The sequence below is a fragment of the Myxine glutinosa genome, chromosome 4, assembly GCF_964187855.1.
Source record: "Myxine glutinosa chromosome 4, kmMyxGlut1.1, whole genome shotgun sequence".
Lineage (NCBI taxonomy): Eukaryota > Metazoa > Chordata > Myxini > Myxiniformes > Myxinidae > Myxine > Myxine glutinosa.
In genome coordinates, this window is record NC_136264.1 from 28636165 (window position 1) to 28652584 (window position 16420).

Below are 16420 nucleotides of genomic sequence, written 5' to 3' on the forward strand. Positions count from 1 at the left end.
TGAGTCGCAGAAGTCCTTTGCTGAAGAGCCATGGCTGGTGAGAGAGGTACTGGCATGGTGACAATTGAAATCACCACATATGAGGAAGAGAGAGTTGGGATGGGTAGATAGAAGTTGGTCCATATTATCAGACAGCGAGATGTAGATGGAGTCATCACTGTTTGGTGGATGGTACAACACACATATGAACAAAAGGTGGGAGCGAAGGGGAAGCCGTAGCCAAAGGTATTCCTGGGGGTGAGGTGGAGAGAGGGCAGTGGAGGGCGAGTGAGGAAGAGAGTTTTTTATAAAGATAGCAACCCCACCTCCAGGACGAGGCTCAGGTCTATCATACCGGTGGAGGGAGTAACCTGGGAGAGATACCAAGGCATCAGAGACATCATGAAGGAGGAAAGTTTCTGTTAAGCAGATCACATCTGGTTTGTCAGAAGCAACCTGTATGGAGAGATCAGTCAAGTTTGAGCGAAGGCCCCGGATGTTTGAGGTCCATACCGTTAATGAAGAGGAAAGGGGAGCATCGGGTACAGAACTGGGGGGGGAGGGGTAGGGTAAGATGTGGAAGAGGAGGAAGAGGTAGGGAGAGCTGTTGAAGGTGTGTCAGAGATTTCAGAGATTTCAGAATAGCTTGGAGAAAGGGAAGAATGGGGCGGACAAAAGGTTTGATGGAGATTGGGTGAGGCACAGTGAAGTGTTATTTGAGGAGGGGGAAGAGTGAGGCAGAAGGTTGGGGGAGATGAAGGTGAAAGTTGGAAGTGGGAAGAAGCAGGGAGGATGCTTTGAGGAGGAGGGGTGAGAGGGGAGTATAGGAGGGGAGGAGCGAGGGAGAGTCTCGGAGGGGAGGGGTGTGGGGGGAGTTTAGGAGGGGAGGGAAGGGGCAAGGGGGGAGATTTGAAAGGGATGGGTGATGGGGAGGATTTGGAGGGGAGGGGTGATGGGGAAGTTTTGGAGGGGAGGGGGGATGGGGAAGATTTGGAGGGGAGGGGTGAGATTGGATTTTGAAAAGTGTACGATTCATGGGAAACGAACATTTTTTGCAAAATGAGTTTGAGACCTTCGAGGCAAAAATACGTTTGAGGATACTGAAGGAGGGGTGGAGTTCTGGATTGTTTAGGGAATGTAGAAAAGAGGAACTGTAAGAGATGGTATTATATATATTTTTTGGAATGAATAGATTTGGTGAGCAAGACGAAAGCATCCTTTTGTAGGAGAAGAAGAAAAAGGTGTTATAATATATGAGAGAAAATAGTTGTTCAGGGGAGAGATTATACATTTCTAACCACGTGATCGCGTGATCGCGGACAACGTGAACGAAGAACGAACGAACAAATAAGAACAACAAATAAACGAATAAGACCTGAGAAGGAAATATTTTTTGGGGTTTTTTTTTTTTTGAGTAGAGATATTAAACAAGGAGGTATGGGGTGAACGACTGGGACGAAACAGAGAACGAAAACAATTGCAGCGCATTCGACGAACCGCTGAGAGAAAAACAAAACCACAAGGTCGGAGATGGTACGGTAGCCTAAGCCTACGAGTACTAGGCCTCAGAATACTCGATACGCATTTACCGACGATTGTGTATACACGTACGAAATCTTAGCACCGAAAATTTTCCTAAAGATACGCTGTAGGTACACACACCGAAAGATAGATACAGTCTCGACAAAAACACAATTGTGAAAGATTACTTAGCTTCGAAAGCGTGAGCGCATGGAACAGCTTCGAAAAGACGTGACCTCGCCGTGATCTCGCGAGATCTGAAGGATGGAGAGTTGCCGAGCTCGTTGCCGAGCCTTGCGGTCCCCATGACAATCTTCTCCATTTTTCCCTATTTTCTGCATCTCTCGTTAACCCCCTTTCCCGCATTTCTTCTCACACCATCTTTAGCCAAGTCTTTCTCGGTCTTCCCGGTCCTCTACTTCCTTCTACATTTCATTTCCATCACTCTTCTCAACCAGTCACTTTCATCCTTCCTCAACACATGACCAAACCATCTCAACCTGTTCCTCTTCACAGCATCAATCACAGGCTCTATTCCCATCATCTTTCGCAATTCATCATTTGTCTTCCTCTCTCTAAACGATACTCCACACATCCACCGAACCATTCGCATTTCCACCCTTTGTTGCTGCTCTGCGTTCATTACCCATGTCTCACTCCCATAAATCATAACACTTCTCACACATGCAGCATACACCTTTCCCTTCAGCTTCAACGACACTCTCCTCTTCATCAGCACGCCACTCAGTTCCCGAAACTTCTTCCATGCACATCTCACTCGAGCAATCGTTGCCGAGTCTGATCCACCTTCTCCATTCAGCATGTCTCCAAGGTAGCAAAATGTTTTCACACCTTCCAGCTTCACGCCGTCTCCAAGATCCAACTCAGCATTTCCTCCATCTGCAGCTCCCTATGTGCACACCTTACATTTGAATGTAGCTGCCACACTGGTTAATGACCCTCAGACCACTACATTTTTGATGAACCCACTCAGTGCACATTGTACATTGAATGGAGTTCACTCCGACACCCTTCCTGCACACAGCACATGGCCACTTCCCAGTTCTTTCCACCTCACCACATGCTTTACCACTTGCCATCACCTTCGTCTTTCCGATATTCACCTTCAGACCTTTTGTCTCCATACATTCCTTCCACTTGTTCATCTTTTCCTTCAGTCCATCCATACTCTCCACAATCAATACCAGATCATCTGCATACAACAACTCCCACGGTAAACCCTCCTTTACGTTCCGAGCCAGCACCTCCATCACAGCTACAAATAGTAGTGGACTTAGTACCGACCCCTGATGCACTCCGACCTTCACCTCAAACTCACCACTGTTCCCGTCCTTCGTCCTTACAGCTGTGCGCGCTCTGTTGTGCATTGACATCACTACTCTGATCAACCATTCCTCCACTCCTAACTTCCTCAATGCCCATGTAAATACTTCGCGTGGAACCCTATCAAATGCTTTCTCCAGATCAACAAACCCAAGAAACAACTTCTTCCTCTTCTCCATGTACTTCTCCTGCAACTGCCTCACAATAAAGAGCGCGTCTGTCGTTCCTATTCCTGGCATAAATCCAAACTGCATTTCGTCGATCTTCACCTTCTTCCTTATCCTCCTCTCCAACACCCTATCCAATACCTTCATTCCACGCTCCAATAACTTTATCGCTCGGTACGAGCCACTCTCCAGAGGGTCACCTTTCCCCTTGTATAGAGGGACGAGGGTACTCAGTTCCCAATCCACTGGAATGCGGCCTTCTTTCACCACCAGATTACAGATCTCTGTCATTCTCTTCACACCCCAACTTCCTGCTGCCTTCAACATATCTCTCACAACTCCCGTCGGCCCTCCCGCTTTTCTACTCTTCATTTCTTTTATCGCTTCCTCAACTTCCTTCTCAGTTATCTTCTCTGCCGGTCCTAAGACTGAGTTACTCTCTATGTTGCCATCCGATTCATTTTCTGTATTCAACAGCATTTCCATATGTCTTTTCCATCGTCCTTTAATTCCATCTGGGTCCACAACGATTTGTCCCACTTCATCCTTCAAGCAACTCACCCCCATCACATCACACCTCTCTTTCGCTATCTGCTTTGCAATCCTGAATACCGCTCTCTGACCCTCTTCCGAATCCAAGCGTTCTCTGAACATTTTCCTACATGCCTCCTGCGCCTTTGCTACCTCTTTCTTTGCAGCCTTCTTGGCTTCCTTATAACTTTCATGCTTTGCCGTTTCTGCCCCCATACCCTTCGCCTCTGCCACTCCTTGAACTTCTTCCTCTTCTCGTCAATCCTCTTTCCAACTTCATCATCCCACCACCATGTTTCCGAGTGCCTCGGTGGTCCTTTTGTCCATCCACATACCTCACCAACGGCTCCCAACAGACTATCTTTCATTGACATCCAACCACTTTCAAGCTCAACCACATCATACTCTACCCGACTCAGCCTCTCTTTTAATGCCTCCCTCACTGTCACCTCTTTCAACCTCCACACCTTCATTCTCGGTTGGTACTTCACCTGCCGAGCTCTCCTCACACCTTTCACTCTTATGTCGCAGACAACCAAGTGGTACTGTGAAACAGCCTCCTCCCCCAGGATCACCTTTGTGTCCTGGAGGTGCCCCCTATCTCGCCTACGCACCATCAGGTAGTCAATGGTTGTCTTCGACCCACCTGACGTGTATGTAACAAGCTTATTATCCTCTTTCTGGAACAGAGTATTACAAATCAATAAATCAGCTCCATCAGCAAACTCCAAAATCCTTTCACCTTCTCCATTTCTCACACCATATCCGTAACCCCCATGAACTCTCTCAAAACAGTCCATACTCCTTCCCACATGTCCATTTAGGTCTCCTCCTACCACAACAACTTCCTCATCTTTCACGTTTTCCATCAGCTTCTCTGTCGCACACCAGAACTTGTCCTTCTCTTCATCGCTCCGACCAACCTGCGGAGCATATCCCGAGATGACGTTCACCAAGAGCTTTCCAATCATCATTTTCACCATCATCAACCTATCACTCACTCTAGTCACTCACCACACTGTCTTCAAACTCCTCAGAAAACAGGACACCAACACCATTCAAGGCCTCCGGGCACCCTTGCCACACATACTTGTATTTCTGTCCCTGCCTACCCTTTACAATTCTCACACCACTTCCCTCCCATCCCGTCTCTTGCACACAACATATGTCCACTCTTCTTTTGACCAATACTTCCACCACTTCTCCTGATCTCCCTGTCATTGTCCCTACATTCCATGTCCCAAACCTCAGAAACCGATCTCCACTTCGGGCTGTACCCTGCCCATATGTAGTTGTAATTGTCATGGTTCTCTTTTTGAGGCAATGTTTTTATGACCGGATGCCCTTCCTAACGCCAACCCTCTTAGTCGCCTCATACGACATGCAGGGATACGGTGTACCTATTCTAAACCAGGGTACACACCGGCAGAGGCAAGCAGCTATAAGGCCGTGAAAACCAATTACATTTGGTCAGGCCCACACAAAAGTGGTGTAGAATTACTGTTCAACCAACTATATAATGTGACTTCGATAAAGGGAGAAATTTCAATTAATTTTCTCATAATCATACCGATAGCCTGGTGTTGGCTTAGTGGTTAGGGTGCCGGCTTGGGATCCTGAGTTTGAATCCCGGTTGATCATTGAATTAACACCAGAGGGGTTGACTCAGCCTTTCATCATTCTGAGGTTTGCTAATTAAGTACCAGCTTGCTGGGGTGAATGTGCTGGTGTGTGCCCCGGTTTATAACAGGTACACCATATCCCTGTGTGTCATAAGAGACGACTAAAGGGTTGGCGTCAGGAAGGGCATCCGGCAATAAAAACATTGCCTCAAAAAGGGAACCATGATGATTGTCATGGGGCCTGCAAGGCTATTGCCTGGAAAATGGCCTTAAAAAGGGAATTTTTTTTTAAATCTCATAATCGTACCTCAAATTGAGTGCTACGTCACATAATGCAGGATATGATTTTACATTGAGCATTTCATAGGGAATCACTAGGAATCACTGGGCTATTCTATTGGATTCCATGAAACCCATCATTTATTTAATAATTTTTAAACTTTCCTTCAACATTTTCCTTCATGCCCTCCACTGTGTACTCTACTGGACCTTTAACAGTAATGTACATACATGGAATACTGAAAAGTGCAGGGAGGCCGAGTTAATAATGTAGAACTAGTGGATTAGAGCAAAGCCTTTCCAGTTTTCATATGAAAACGAATCCAGGCACATCCGGGCTCCTCAAGCTCGGTTACCTGGAATGGTGATGGTGGACAAGCTTTCTTATGTGGCCATCTGATGTGTACGTGCTGAATGAGAGCACGCTGTCTCGTTGGGCGATGCAAGTCGACGTATGTATCCCATCCTCCCCTAAACCCCCAATGTTCTACGGAACTATCCTCGTGAAATGCAAGTCTTGGAGAATGTAGTTTTCACCTTTTGAAAATGGTTATCAGTGATTATTGAAATTAGTTTTGAAAACACTTCTATCTCAAGAGCCCATAAAGTATAAAAGTTGCCTTTTTCAAGCAGCGACTCCAATGAAGTTGAACTTGTAGAGAAACAAAAGCAGAAAAATCCTTTTAAAGATACATTATAGCGAATTCACCGATTTGTTCTCATTTGGCTTCGGTGTTAGTTACTTGTTGCTGGAGACATAAGACCACACACCTCCACTTCCCTTATCTCAATTCCATAAAATTAGAGATGCTGGAGATAATGTTAGTGGTCTTCAGGGACTGGATGCTCAAAGATTAAAATGCTGACCAAAGCTAGGAAGGTACTGTAATGCAAAGAAGTAAAACAGTCATCAAGTGTCGAGCAGAGCCTTTAGAGGAGGGTACATGTGGGAAGATTTGGGGAAAAAGTTTGGGAAATCCAAGGATATTCCTGGCTTTGAGAAACGATGCTGCACTGATGACTCACTGGATCCAAACTTTCACTTTGACCGTGGAATTAAAAGGAAGCTTGGACAACACCCCAGTTATCTCTGTTCCATATTTATTTGCATAACAATTATTCTTCACCATAATATTTGTACAACAAGAAAGGGCAATCAGAGATTGCAGGCCCTCGTCAGGACGTGATTGTGTGGTGTATTATATGTGGTGTTTATTAGCTGCTATGGGGTGGTTTATTGACGATGTAGATTTATGTTAAATCCAAAATGGCTGCCGAACCACGTGAATGACAATGTCATCAATTTAATTCTCACATGCAATGTTTCTGTAGATCACGCTCAAGAAATTTCAAACTGATCGGATCAAGCATTCTACGTCTAATTATGACATCATAATGAAGGCACCGATGACATCATGAATATCTATTGTTCCCCATGGGGAGTACTTGACAATGACATTTCATTTTTTTTTCCATGGAGTGGTTTTGGAGATATGGAGGTGTAATTTCTTTGGTTTTTCCAAGATGGCGCCCATACCACGTGACCTATGACGTCATAATTATCATTTAAAATGTAAACAGGGAGAGGTGCTCCTATGGTGAAACTTCATGTCAATCGGGCCAACGGTTTCAGAGAAAAGCATACTCGTTCTGTGCGGTCAAACAAACAAACGGACCCAAATGCAATAACTTCTCCTCTAGTGAGGGTAATTATCTTCACCATCTGGAAAGACTTTTAGACATCTATCTTTATTGTAACTTTATTCTTTATTTCAGTTTATATTTTCTTAAAATCCAAAAATGACGACAGATACACTTACGGAAACACTTTGCTTGCAATTTTAGATGAAAAAAAAAATCATAAACCTGATCGATTTCTGCATCGGACAGGTCAGGTTTGCTTTCTCTCCGAACATCCCGTTACTTCTGCTTCGATACGTTTAGCATGGCAAGAGAGGGAGGCAAAGCAAATGGGTTCAGAGGGGCAGGCTCTCCATCTTCCATCTCTCCTTCAATCGTGGCAGGTACCTCTGCACCTGCCTGCAAAGGGGTTGCCATTTTGGAAAAAGTACTTTGCAAATCTTTCCATTGCAAGTTTTCTTCATAGCGACTGATTTCCTCTGGAAGTGACAGTAGCAGGTCCAGAATAACCGCAGATTCTGGGGGAAAGGATTCCGAATGATGGTGTTAAAAAGATTTTTGTATAAAGATGACATATTCAGAACGGACCATTTTCACACGAGCCTTACCAAGGGGAGAGAGTTCAGGGGGTGAGATCTTGTCCTTGGCTTTGACGGCATCATGCAAAAAGAGGTAAATATTCTCGTAATCCAACTTTTGTGCAGCTTCTTGCATCGATGCTGCACCTTGAACGCTATCACTCGTCTCGCTTGTTCTCCCTCCATCGTGCTTCAAGCTTTCAGCATCTTGCGCTGCCATTCCACTCCTTTGTGGTTGCAGTCCTTGTTTGTTCTGCTCATCAATACGATTGCAACATATAAGATTTGACACAAGATTCATCTGACTCGTAATGAGAATACAAGATACTTCTCCTGCGCCTCCACACATACCCACCTGGGCTGTTAAAGCAGCTCTTTTTTTGACGTCGTCACATGCTACAGTTGCGGCCACCATGAACACCTTATGGGATCAAAAGAGACATGCGGATCTCAAATGCTTTTCAGCACACCTTCTTCATGCCCCTACCTTTAAAACTCACCTTACATCAAAATCGATTTTGTATTCCCAAATTGCTTACCCGAGCAAATGCATCTGTGATTTGGTCATTCAGGCTCCCAGTTGCTCTTTCTGCTAAGGAGTACCACACCTGTTGGCAAACAAAGCACGGCATTCACCTTCTTATATTTTAAAATCCTAAGCTAACACAGGAGCAATGTGCCATGCATATGTCAAAACAAAAACATTGTTGAAAAATAAAACCAGAATAAAGTCGATGTCGCACCATTGCAAATCCCCACGTTACCCACGAAAAGCAAAGGTGTGGATGATAGCTCGCCTGCACTTTGCGAAGGACACCGTGGGAACTTTAACGTCCACAAACTAATACCAGAAGACAGGATGCCCCTTTAATGTCTATCCGAGGGACGAGGGACGGCACACTCATCGATGAACCACCCTGCCTGTACTAGGATGACAGTTTATAGCTGGGTCCGGATTTGAACCCAGGCTACACAGCTTAGAGGCGAGTGTGCGTACCTCGAGGCCATCCTGCCAGTGCCAGCCCTTAATAGTGTTGTGGAAATGTCTCCTCAGGGCTAACATTGCTTAATACAGTATCGTTTAGTTCGCTACTTAGTAAATGTCTTGGCCTCCAATCAAACGGGACCCTCAGCCAAAGGTGAATGAGAGAGGAAGCGTGCGGCGTGTTATGGGTGACGTAGGTGGCAGTGGCAATACTGACGGATGCGTCGGCCGGAAAGAAAGAAAAGTTGGAATGCCTCTTATGGGGCGTGGGGGTGATTTGTGTTCGTGCCACAGCCCTGAGCTCCGCCCTGCCAGAGCCACACAACCTCTCGTCGCAAGAAGCAGTGATCTGCCTGGATCCATCCTGCGGAGTCCTGCCGGGGATTCCCTCTGCCTCTCTCCCATAGAATGATTAGGCCCGATAAGATTTACATACTTAAGAATCTCCGTTCGTCATCGTTTTGTGGGCACGTATGCACGAGGTGTTCATTGTTCATTCACTTCATTGCTTCTTGAATTTCCTCCCTCGTGACCACTGTTGTACTGTACAATTAAATATACCTGGTCTCAGGGTGAATTTGAACCGTGATGATCGTCATTTGCAATTAGGAGAAGTCTGTTGAGGACTAATTGGCAAGGGCAATTAATGCTGTATATCCAGACCATGCTGTATGTCCTCGGCTCGCTCGGCCAATTAGAGACGAGGAGCGTGGTACACGGTATCGGAGTGGAAAGACCCGTAATCTGGACCTGCATGGCCGAATTAGCTGGGAGTCACAGCCGCGGTTGCAGTGGCCCGCAGCTACATGTCACGAATGGATGATAAAACAAAAATTGGCTGCTGTACCCAGACTGCACTGTTGAGTGTTTAATAAAATTAATTAATCCATCAAATGTACCATACCCTTGACAAAGTGTCGGTGCTCTAGGCAACGGTTATGCTATGTCCGTTTGCCATTGGGTCAAAGCAAGAAATTGGAATTTTGGCCTCGTCTTTGCGAAAGACACCATGGCGTGTTTAATGTCCACCAACAACCAGCACCGGCAGACTGGTATTCCGGCTTACTGTCCATCCGACAAGTGCCGTGGTCATTCATGCATCGCCCTGTATCATCTCACGGATGCGTTTCAGCCAAGACCATGTTCAAATCTCGACCCAGTTATAAACTGCCACCCTGGTTCTTACATGCAGGGTACACACCAGACTCGGTGGCATAAGGGTATGACTCGGAATATAAGGGATGGTGTTGCACGCAGGTATGTCACTTCACCCATGCTCAGAAGCACACACTGCCTCACATTTTAGTAAGGAGCCATGTAATCTTCATCGCTAATAGAAGAGCACTCGCTGTCTAAACGTATACCCTGAAGAATGGCAAACCTCAAAGCAACAGGACCACAGTTTTGTAATCGTAGCTTATTCCAATGGGAATCAAACCCAGAGCGGACAACTCAGAAGTAAGTAAGTTACCTCCCATCAGTCCACACTCTCCTTATGATCATAAAGAGTACTAGAGCATCCCGTGCAGCCACGAGAAGAGCCGTCATGGCAGCTCCTTACCTCAATGTCTGAGAGACGTTCGAATATGGAATTGGTTTCCCGCTTCGTCTCCAACAGCACCATCTCCTTCAGGTACCGCAGCATTTGGAGCACCTGGAAAAGTCACCACGTGCTCATTCGAAACGGAAGTCAAAAGTGTGTGTGTGTGTGGTGTGTGCATTCGGAAATTAGACTGTCAGGATGATAGTGGTAAAAACTCCAATGCGTAAAGTATGACAAAACACACTCGGTAGAGCGCACACCTCCGCCAGGCTAAACAGTTTACGCTCTGTATCCCACGGATAGGCCGGATCTGGATTCGGACCTGAACCAAAAATTGTCTCGGCTTGTTCTCGTCACTGAACCAACTCACCCCCCAAGTTTTGTCATAACTCGTCCACAACTTCTTGAAATATCATGCCATACTGCTATAGTAACCGTCCCTATCTCTCAATGGTGAAGAATCATTTAAAATCTTTTTCTCATATCTGAATGTAGATTCGGATCTTCATCAAAATCGAATCAATTCTTCCTTGTCACACACTCAACCTGTCCACCAAGTTTAGTCCAAATCCGTCCACACCTTTTTGATATCCTGCTCACAGACAGACGGACAGGGGTTGAAAACATAACATCTGTCCCCTCCGTTGCGGAGGTAAAAACACGTGTATTAAAAGGTTACAGCTCTCCAGGTTAATGGAAAATCAGCACCCCATGGCAACATGCTCCTGTATGACAACAACTACTACTACCTGTACTACTGCCACGCCCCCAATCATTCCCACCTTGTGGGGTCAGCCAGGGAGCATCTCCAGCCTTTCACGAATTGGCTGACGAGGCCTGTCTATCTGATTGAAAATTATTTGTTCAGGGTGCCGGCGATAACTCGCCTACTCTTCGTGAAATACACGGTGGGATCTTTAACATCTACCAACTGATGCCGGCAGGCAGGACGTCCTGGTGGATGTCACAACAGGTGACTTTTTGTTTGTATTCGGATCAATAACAACCGGTTCCTTTCCGATTCATTGTCGGTGGGTAGTTGTGACGTCACTCTCGATAAGCCAGTTAAATTGGTCTACCTGTAGACCGCCGTTTTAAGTTAAGGTAAATGTCTGCGTCGCTCACCGCTTGTTCGTTGCGTTTTGGAAGACGTCGCAGCAAGCGGTGCACATCCGGGTCTACCTCCGGAGCGTCTCCACCTGGTGCCGCCCTTCCCGCCCGTTCTTTCTGCCGTTCTTCTCTCTGCATTCGCAGTTCCCGGTGCATGTTCTGTTTCTCTCGCAGGGTCCAGCTCCGCAGGTCAGGTCGGTCTGCGGTCTTCGCATTGCTGGACGCAGAGCTGCCGGAGTTCGGCTCGTTATCACCCAGACGGGACGGGAGGCAGCGTGTCCGTGGTGGAGGCTTCATCGAGAACCACCTCGATCGCAACACTGAGCTGGAGCTCAACACAGGAATAACCAGCAGAGAATTCCAATTTCCAACGGACTGAGCTGTTGTTGTTGTTTTAAAAAAAAAAAAAAAAATTTTTTTTTTTAATATATAAAAAAACATGATGCAGACCTTGATGTAAATGTGTAGAACTCATCTTTTACCTGGATGAAACCGCTTATCTTTATACTGACTGGATTGGCTGTTGCGACTGAATGTTGAAGTCAACTCGCCGCCATCTTGAGGCCCCCAAAAGAAGCGTCTGCACGCATTGTACATACCGAGCGTGACGCTTTAAAGTCGGCCACCCCATTCCCCAACGGCAACGAGCCGACAGAGAAATTTGGCGATTAATTTTTTTTCAAGTACATATCATTTACAAACGACCTGTCCTTAAAGTGTTTTTGTACGACTATTATTCCATGAGAACAGTGCATACTTTTATATCGGAATCATGTGATCATGTGATTTGATGTTGATATTCTATCAGTATCATTCGCCAAAAGTTTGTGGAATGCATCAACCACTTCTAGTGTGGTGGCCTCTTCAGGACATCCTGGTCTTGGCTCAGAGTCGGTGCCGTTTCTTAAAGAAATCCAGCTGCGCAGTTGTTGTTTTCCCATTGGCAGCCGAAGGGGCATCTTCCTCCAGTGTTGCCACCATGTCCTCATGGATTTCCTTTCGGGCCAAACCTGCGTTTTATCAAATAATTAATAATTAAATCAAAATATTTTTTCCATAATTTTTCGTTTTAAAATAATGAGGTAAACGCCCACTCGGCTGCTTGATATCTTCAGCGAGACGCCCATATTTTGCGAGAACACCTTGGGCGGTGTATAACGCTTCCGTACGCAAACGCTTCGTTTTATCCCCTCTTGAGTACTCAAGTCTACATTAGTAAACTATTTTAAACTAGTTTCGATGCGTTAGTAATTATAGAATGAAAGTTTTTATCCGCTAGTAAATCTCCAAATTGTAGCCGGCGAAGCCGGTGTTGTCAATAAACGCGTACGTATTATGTCGAAAACCAGATTATGCTGTATCCCTTGGCTTGAGAATACCAAAGCGCAATGGAGGCCGCCATCTTGCGGATGCGGAAGTATGCATAACAAATTGAAAAACGTTCAATAGGAGTTTCTTTCACCCGTCTTTGTTTGATTCACAATCTTAGGCACCTATAATTTATAATTAAAATACTTTAAGACCAACCTCGGCCGCACGGGCCTGGTTATCTTCAACGAAAATCGTCACCAAACACCGGAACCAATGAGATTCGGGCATTTGAAAAAATATTTCGAAAACCAAATCACGCAATGGAGGCCGCCATGGACCGGATGCGGAAGTTTGCGTAAAACAATTGCGAAAAAGTTCAATAGGAGTTTGTTTCACCCGTCTTTCTTTGATTCACAATCTAATGCACCTCTAATTTGTAATTAAAATACGTTAAAACCAACCTCGTTATCTTCAACGAAAATCGTCACCAAACACCAATCGTCACCAAATCGTCACCAAAAAATCGTCACCAAATCGTCACCAATGAGATTCGAGCATTTGAAAAAATATTTTTAAAAAGCTTATTACGCGTTTCGGAGGGTGAAAACGGCGTCAAATATTCTAAAATTGACGAAGAATTATTTTTTAGAAATCTCGCGGCCGTCGGGGATAGTTTTTCATGGCCAGAAATACGGTACAAGCGGTTTACATAGTGAAAGAAAGCTCGGTTTGATTAACGACAGTCACACATTGCCGGTGCATTAGATTGTGAATCAAACAAAGACGGGTGAAACAAACTCCTATTCAACTTTTTCGCAATTGTTTTATGCAAACTTCCGCATCCGGTCGATGGCGGCCTCCATTGCGTGATTTGGTTTTCGAAATATTTTTTCAAATGCCCGAATCTCATTGGTTCCGGTGTTTGGTGACGATTTTCGTTGAAGATAACCAGGCCCGTGCGGGCCGAGGTTGGTCTTAAAGTATTTTAATTATAAATTAGAGGTGCCTAAGATTGTGAATCAAACAAAGATGGGTGAAAGAAACTCCTATTGAACGTTTTTCAATTTGTTATGCATACTTCCGCATCCGCAAGATGGCGGCCTCCATTGCGCTTTGGTATTCTCAAGCCAAGGGATACAGCATAATCTGGTTTTCGACATAATACGTACGCGTTTATTGACAACACCGGCTTCGCCGGCTACTAGTACCCGACTGCAAAGCCGCAATGAGCCGGCGAAGCCAAAGCCTCTTGCCACTATTTTACCCATCACTATGGCATCAGTAGGTTAGGTAGTTGGTCGTAGGTAGATGTAGTCGGTACCGTCGGTATAGTAGGTGTAGTAGGTGTAGTAGGTACCATTTGCATTCTGGATGAGATTAAAATTGATAAAATATACTTTTTGATTAATTCGGTGAATTCCGTCTCAACTTCGGATATTTCCGGCCGTGAAAAACTATCCCCGACGGCCGCGAGATTTCTAAAAAAGAATTCTTCGTCAATTTTAGAATATTTGACGCCGTTTGCACCCTCCGAAACGCGTAATAAGCTTTTTAAAAATATTTTTCAAATGCTCGAATCTCATTGGTTCCGGTGTTTGGTGACGATTTTCGTTGAAGATAACGAGGTTGGTCTTAACGTATTTTAATTACAAATTAGAGGTGCATTAGATTGTGAATCAAACAAAGACGGGTGAAACAAACTGCTATTGAACTTTTTCACAATTGTTTTATGCATTCAAATGCTCGAATCTCATTGGTTCCGGTGTTTGGTGACGATTTTCGTTGAAGATAACGAGGTTGGCCTTAACGTATTTTAATTACAAATTAGAGGTGCATAAGATTGTGAATCAAACAAAGACGGGTGAAAGAAACTCCTATTGAACGTTTTCAATTTGTTATGCATTTTTGTTATGATCCGCATCCGCAAGATGGCGGCCTCGATTGCGCTTTGGAATTCTCAAGCCAAGGCATAATCTGGTTTTCGACATAATACGTACGCGTTTATTGACAACACCGGCTTCGCCGGCTATAATTAAAATACTTTAAGACCAACCTCGGCCCGCACGGGCCTGGTTATCTTCAACGAAAATCGTCACCAAACACCGGAACCAATGAGATTCGAGCATTTGAAAAATATTTTTAAAAAGCTTATTACGCGTTTCGGAGGGTGAAAACGGCGTCAAATATTCCAAAATTGACGAAGAATTATTTTTTAGTAATCTCGCGGCCGTCGGGGATAGTTTTTCACGGCCGGAAATATCCGAAGTTGAGACGGAATTCACCGAATTAATCAATAAGTGAATTTTATCAATTTTAATCTCATCCAGAATGCAAATGGTACCTACTACACCTACTACACCTACTACACCTACTACACCTACTACACCGACGGTACCTACTACACCTACCTACTACCAACTACCTACTACCAACTACCTAACCTACTAATGCCATAGTGATGGGTAAAATAGTGGCAATAGGCTTTGGCTTCGCCACCTCATTGAGGTTTTGCAGTCGGGTACTAGTATTAACATGTCTGTGTATATCAAGGTATTGCTGAAAAAATGGCAATCCCAGTGGGACACCACCATTAAAGGAGACCGGAAACGACCAAAACAACTTTGCAGATTTCGAAATAGAAACATATCTTAAACACTTCTATTGAGTTGATTTCACAAATATCTTCGCGGTTTTATTAGAATTTGTCAAAATATCGCCGAACAAGCAAAATCAGTTTTTTCAAAACCGCAAACCGGAAATGACGTTTGCGAAGTAACCCAGTTTTTGGCCCAGTAACCCAGTAACCCAGTAACCCAGTAACTCAGTTTTTGGCTTCGTGACGATCAGAACATCGCTTTGTTTTCGTTACGATCAGTTGGAATCATGCCCAGTCGTTGTGTGGCTGCTGGCTGTTCTAATTGTCCAAGTGAAACTGTCTCCGTTTTCAAATTCCCGAAGGATGTTAAGCTGAGAGATATTTGGACGAAACAAGTTCAGAGAACACGGGCGAAGTGGATGCCAACTTCATCGTCGGTGTTGTGCAGCGAACATTTTGAGCGCCACTGTTTCAATGAAATCCCACAACTTAAAGCAAGTTTGGGATTTGCTGTACACCATAAACGGGTGCTCATTCCCTCAGCTGTACCGTCTATTTTCGTTCGTTCGGCAGAGAAACCGGATAAAAAGACGCGCAAATCGAAAGCCGCAGAAAAAACTAGCAACGAAAAGGGCGAGTTGTGTGGCTTCTGTTTGTTTACATTTGACATTTGGTGACCTATATTCGAAATTTCTATCACTACATGCAGGTGAAATTGTGGTTTGTGATACATATTATTTATTTATTCACAGGAAGTTTCATCACTTCTCAAAGTAGCACAACCTGCTGCCACAACTTCTACATGTGATCAGAGCCAGGCACCTGCTGATTGTGAGGCTGTGTCCAGTGAGGTTCGTCACTTTGTCACAAATAATAGCCACAGCATAATTCTTGTTTTTGCAATTTTCTAGCGAAGTAATCGCATAACTAATGAAATATGTATGGTTTATTTCCAGGTTCAGTCAACAGAGACATCTCTTCAGCCTTGCACCAGACGACACGTGCGTGTTCAGGTGTCACAAACCAAGCTCGGCACTCTTAAACACAAAGGTATTACCTGCTGTATTATTATTAATATGCTTTTTCTGATTCTATTACTTTTCACTTGTTAATTGTTTTGATGTTTAATGTTCGCTGATGACTTCCAGGTACTCAAACTGATGTGCTCAGCCATGTGTCACACATTGGCACACAGACTGAGCCACTGCCAGGC

At 44.7% G+C, this 16420-nt stretch overlaps 1 protein-coding gene and 1 long non-coding RNA gene across 2 annotated transcripts; one reads left to right on the top strand and one right to left on the bottom strand.

Moving 5' to 3' along the window:
• Nucleotides 1-6527: 6527 nt before the first annotated feature.
• On the bottom strand, nucleotides 6528-11912 carry SNAPC2 (small nuclear RNA activating complex polypeptide 2). Its single transcript, XM_078775546.1, has 7 exons — nucleotides 11783-11912; nucleotides 11316-11680; nucleotides 10209-10301; nucleotides 8202-8270; nucleotides 8018-8083; nucleotides 7693-7915; nucleotides 6528-7602 (listed from the first exon to the last, which is right to left on the bottom strand). The coding sequence occupies exons 1-7, from the start codon at nucleotides 11895-11897 to the stop codon at nucleotides 7364-7366; spliced, it is 1170 nt and encodes a 389-aa protein (XP_078631672.1). The 5' UTR covers nucleotides 11898-11912; the 3' UTR covers nucleotides 6528-7363.
• Nucleotides 11913-15077: 3165 nt separating this feature from the next.
• On the top strand, nucleotides 15078-16420 carry LOC144891508 (uncharacterized). Its single transcript, XR_013622955.1, has 3 exons — nucleotides 15078-16058; nucleotides 16164-16257; nucleotides 16356-16420. It is a non-coding gene; the product is annotated as an uncharacterized LOC144891508 (long non-coding RNA).